At 44.1% G+C, this 5,237-nt stretch overlaps 1 protein-coding gene across 1 annotated transcript; it reads left to right on the forward strand.

Moving 5' to 3' along the window:
- Positions 1–562: 562 nt before the first annotated feature.
- LOC148027008 (F-box/kelch-repeat protein At3g27150-like) lies at positions 563–2,584 on the forward strand. The gene has a single exon (XM_087691553.1). It carries the CDS (start codon positions 1,165–1,167, stop codon positions 2,269–2,271), a length of 1,107 nt encoding a protein of 368 aa, XP_087547679.1. The 5' UTR covers positions 563–1,164; the 3' UTR covers positions 2,272–2,584.
- The last annotated feature ends 2,653 nt before the right edge of the window (positions 2,585–5,237 follow it).

Here is a 5,237-nt window from a genome sequence, read left to right on the forward strand (position 1 = left end):
CGATATTTTAAATAGCAAAAAAACAAAAATTTCATGTGTGCTAGACTTACATTTGGTGATACATGGTTAATACCCTATGATTTTGGGCATAGTGTTGGCTTTTGATAGTGAAAACAGTTGTGAAGAGTAGCTGTGCTCTATTATTGATAGATGTATTGCCAGATCCAGCAACGGTGAATGGGCGTTGTAGAACATCAAGGATTTGCTGGCATCTTTCCACGTATGTTTGCCACCTGCATAGATGGGACTCGGGAGTCGGGAGTGTAAACCGCCCTTTTCTCCTCCTGGCCCCATAAGGACGTCATTTTGACACAATGGTAACGCCCCCATGTGCATCAGAACGTAAGGTCGGTAGGTAGCGGTGTAACGCGCGAACGTGCTCTTGCAAAATCTGGGCGTGTGTCCCCTGGTTTTGGGGCGGGGACTGGGCCGCCGTCAAAAACCGCCGAAGAGCGTTATCAAGCGCTGAAATTAGACACGTGAAGATTGCCGCCGGCACGTGTAGTCCCCCCTCGCCCCTAGGCGCCTGGGCGACTGGGAGTAGGCTCTCTCTCTCTCTCTCTCTCTCTCTCTCTCTCTCTCTGCGTCTGCGCCCCTGTCGCTCTCTGAGGTGATCCTTTAAAAGGGACGGCTCTTCCTTTCGCCTTCGCTCGCAGTTTCTTCTCTGCACAGGACTCGAGAGGAACATGAAGGCAGCAGCAGAAGAAGAAAATGTCTTTTTTCTCTGCACCGGGTTCCGAACTCCGAAGTTAGAAGAAGAAGACTGACGACACAGTACGAGAAGTAGACTGAAGAAGACGACAGCCTCTTTTTTCCGCCTGCACAAGAAGGAGAAGGAGAAAGTTTCTTCCTCTGTGTCTGCAGTCGAAGGAGGAGGAGGAGAAGATTCTGAAGAAGTAGACAATCAAAGGCTTCTTTCTCTTTCGTCTGCTGTCGAAGGAGGAGGAGAAGAAGAAGGGCTCTTGTGCTCTCCGGCACAACAAGAAGACAAGCTTCTGTGGACTGTCTTGCAACGTGGTGAGGTTGGGGTCCAAACTCGCTGAAGAAAGCGGTCTAATGATGCTGCTCTAGATGCTGCAGGAAGCTTCGAATGTGGCAAATGTGATACCTGCAGCCGCCTAAGAATAGGACGTGTCTGAGGAGGTAAAGAAGGAAATCACTCCCATGGCCAGTTCAAACCCTACAGGGAAGAAGGTTGTCGAACTTGTCGTCGAGCCAGCCGAAAATGACCAGTACATCCCAGGATTGCCTGATGACCTGGGGCTTATGTGCCTGGCTCGTGTGTCCCGATTTGACTTTGGCAAGCTCCGGCTCATCAACCGGAAATTATCTGCACTAATTGTTAGCCGTGATTTCTTGAGAGCTCGCCAAACATTGAATGTGGCAGAGACTTGGATCTGTGTGGTTGCCAGTGGTCAGACTGGCTGGCTTGCATTCAACCCGATAACCAAGAGCTGGAAGCGGCTGCCAAACCTTGATACAGACTACTGCTTCCAAAACAATGACAAGGAGTCCTTCACCGTCGGCACACAGCTGCTTGTTGTGGGGAATGCCTTGGAGGGGCTGGTTACCTGGAGGTATGATCTGTTGAGCAACGACTGGGCCAAAGCAGCCACAATGCTCACGCCACGTTGTTTGTATGCATGGGCAAGCTCTGGAAGCTTTGCATATGTGGCTGGAGGTATTACGACTCAAGGAGAAGCTCTGCACTCTGCAGAGAGGTATTCTCTAGAGACAGGACAGTGGGAAAGACTTCAAGGTATGCATGAGTGCAGAAGACTCTGTGCTGGTTGCTTCATGGATGGCAAATTTTATGTCCTTGGCGGCGAAAGTGATGCTAAGGTTCCTCTTAGCTGCGGTGAGGTGTATGACCCTGCTTCTGACAAATGGACACGTATACCCAGGATGCTTCCTTGGGTGGACTCTCGCAGATTTCCTGGTGCTCCCCCACTGATTGCAGTTGTCAAGAACGAGTTATACATCTTGGAGGCTGATTCTAACCAGCTGAAAGTGTACATTAAGTCGACAAATTCGTGGAAAGCCTTGGGAGAAGTTCCAGTAGGGACAGATTCGGCAAGTGGATGGGGTGTAGCATTCAAGTCTCTCGGTGAGCAGCTGTTACTTATTGGAAGGGCCAGAACTGCAGATAACCAGGATGGCATGTATGTCTGCAGGCCTAATCCTGAAGCCAGTAATTTGCAGTGGGAGTTTTTGACAAGACTGTGTCCGTTTGGCCCCTTTGTGCTCAATTGTGCCATTGTTTATGCATAACTATGACCTACTTCTCTTGTTAACTCTAAATTATGTCGAACTCTGAGACCTGGAGAATCTGTAAGCTTAAGTACTCTATGAGTGATTCGCCAGAAAGGGCATGCTAAGTATCATGACTGAACAGGTGAAGTATCCTGACTTCAGATAGCCCTTACACCTCTTCATGGAATGAGGGCATTTTCTTAAGTATAACAATCTTTCTGGGTAATATGTACTTTACGTTTTTATGCCCTTGTATGTTTGTTTTCTGGTTTATTTGGGTTTCCTTTGGAAGCCAATTCTCCATCTCAATCAAGGTGTGGTTTAGTGTTTTTCTCTGAAACAAATTTGTCTAAGATTGGGATGTGATGACACTTACAGATGCCCTCGCAGAGGCTGTTATGACACTTACAAGGAAAGCAGTTCACACAATGCATAGTTTCAATTATGCTTATATACTTTCACATGCATTTGGTACCAATGTCACAATGAAAAACTGACATTGGGTCTAATTTTATCATCGTATAATATTCAAGGAAGTGATTGGATGAATAGAAAGGAGAGCATTTTAATTCACTTGGAGAAACCAGTTTTTTATTAAGAACTGTTGAGGTGCATAAGAATTGTTGCATCTTCACCTCAGAAGCCGATGTGAATTATTGCCTCCTTAATGTATTTACACCTCCTCATCATTAGGTTTGGTCTATAAACTGTATGTGATATTCAGTTTCAGCTGTTGAAGCATAGTTTCGTTCCACAATTTCTTACATTTCTGGACTTTTTCTAGAAGCTTGCTGTGTGGTTTATTCTTTTATTGGTGCTGATGAGAGTGAGTAAGTAGATGCCTATTGCAAGCTGCCTTTTGTCATGCTCTGTCATGTGAATGCATAAGTCCAAAGTTCAGAAGGATTGTGTACTCTGCAGTTTTGACAACAGCAACAAAGTTGTGAATGGTCATGTAGCCAATGCGGCTGTTATATGAGAAAGTTGTCTGGCAACTCCTGTTGTCTCTCAAGAGTTTGTGTTAAGCTGTACCTTAGCAGTGCCCCAGCAGTCCTTGCAAAACAGATTTGCAAAGTGACTGGTGCTAAGGCAGTTTGGCAAGCATTCTGTATTTTATTGGAGCTCTGCCTCTAGTGAGCAAATCATTAGGGAGTGCACAGTAATCATATGTATCAGGAATGTGCCAGCAGCAAACTCCTTATTGACGTTTCCCTGTTCTATTAGCAATTGGTGTGCTATGGCAGCTTGGGGCATGCAATTTTTGGAGCTCTGCTTTATGAGCAGAGAACCATACGTGATCTTTTTGTAAAGTTAAATAACTTGGGTATGCAGTGCTTTCTTCAAACTGGAAGGCTTTTGACTTGATGGTTTGTCTTTTGTCATTGATCTTACTTTCTGTGGGGCCAAGCCAGATGCTGCCTGTGAGTTGCCATCTCTGTTGCACCCATCAGACCTATAGTCCTGATGTTTATCATTGTTGTCACTTGAAGATGTTTAGCTCTTTGATGTTTTTTTATTTTGCCAACTCTTCATCTGAGGTTGAAGTGGATTCTCCAAGGCAAGAGAATTAACACTCACAAGGCAAAAAGAATCATAGATCTGAGTGTTGCTGATCCATTTGCCCCATTGTAGAGTATTTTGACCTAAGTTAAGAACCTACAAAGGGTGGGTGGCCTATTTCTATCTTTGCAAGTCGAGAGGATATTAGAGTGTATTGGACTTGGTTATTTTCAGATTATGTCGAGATTTTCGGGAGCATACCAAAACATCTCTATTTAGGTGGCCACCAAAGTCTAGAGGACATTAGAATGCATTGGATAAGGTTTTCTTTGTGGGAACTTTGGCTGGTTGTTTGGCTGCTGTTTGGTCTCGAGTGGCATCCGACATTTGTTTACATGTAGACAATCTTATATTTTCTTGTACCTGTGGAGTGGACATTATCCCACATCTATGTACATTAAGGCAACTCGAACTCTCATGCCTCACAGTGTGCAATGCCCATTGGTGTTGTGGCTTCTCAAGCGTTGCCTTTATCTTTCTCATCACCAGTGGCATTGTACACTGTTCGATGGGGCCACACATTTGGTGGTTGTAGGTGGTAACTTCACCATTGGCCCTTGGTAGTTGCATTTCTTCTTACTTCTTGTTGGCTCTCCTAGCATGTTCTTCGAGGATTAAGCATCTAGTGCCAAATTCACAGGACTCAAAAGAAGTTCAGTAGTAGGCAAAGCTGAGGAACAAGTCAGAAAGAAGAGAAGTAAAAGGTAGGTTAGTAGGTAAGGGTTCAATAAACAGACTTTAGACCAATTCGTATAAAGCCTGCATGCATCCAAGATACACAAAACTGAGTAATAATCAGCTTGAATACTGTAGCTTCAGGAAAACATATTTCATCATATGGTTTCATTTAGCTTCGATCTGGTTAACATAAATAGGTGTGACTTTCATTCAGACATACACATTCATGAGAACAGCCTGGGTGTATTCAGCCCATAAAACCCTATTGAACCCTGATCTTAACTGCTTTTATTCCCTCCTTGAATCTTCATACATCAATCCTTGTATACAAGGTAGTAGAGATCCCAAAAAGATATATTTCAGTCTAGTAGTTTGCTTGAAACAGGGCCCAAGAAGCACATAGATCTGAGAAAAATAGGAGTACCAGTACTGCATCCCTTGAATTCCCTGTTTTGCAGTAGTGAACTGATCCTAATTTCAGGCCAAAAGCTCCAAGAAACTTTACAACAAGTGAAGACCTTCCTTGCCCTATTTACATACACAAAGAGCTTGTATTTTGGTGCTCTAATGCCTTTTTGATGAGATCAGTCACCAAAAAGGCATAGGACAACTCTCTCCCTTCAATCCTTGCTCTTTCTTAGTTCTCCACCTTCATGAGATCACAAAGATGATGATAAAAGAGCACAGCATCTGTCTCCTTTATGAATTGATCAATTTTATTTAGAATTTAGATATACTACAAAAAC

The sequence above is a fragment of the Lygodium microphyllum genome, chromosome 13 (assembly GCF_053477565.2).
Source record: "Lygodium microphyllum isolate KBCC chromosome 13, Lygodium_microphyllum_v1.1.10, whole genome shotgun sequence".
Taxonomy (NCBI): Eukaryota; Viridiplantae; Streptophyta; class Polypodiopsida; order Schizaeales; family Lygodiaceae; genus Lygodium; species Lygodium microphyllum.

Bases quoted from the DNA above. Each gene is read 5' to 3' on its own strand.
- LOC148027008 (XM_087691553.1), top strand. From the start codon at position 1,165: ATGGCCAGTTCAAACCCTACAGGGAAGAAGGTTGTCGAACTTGTCGTC.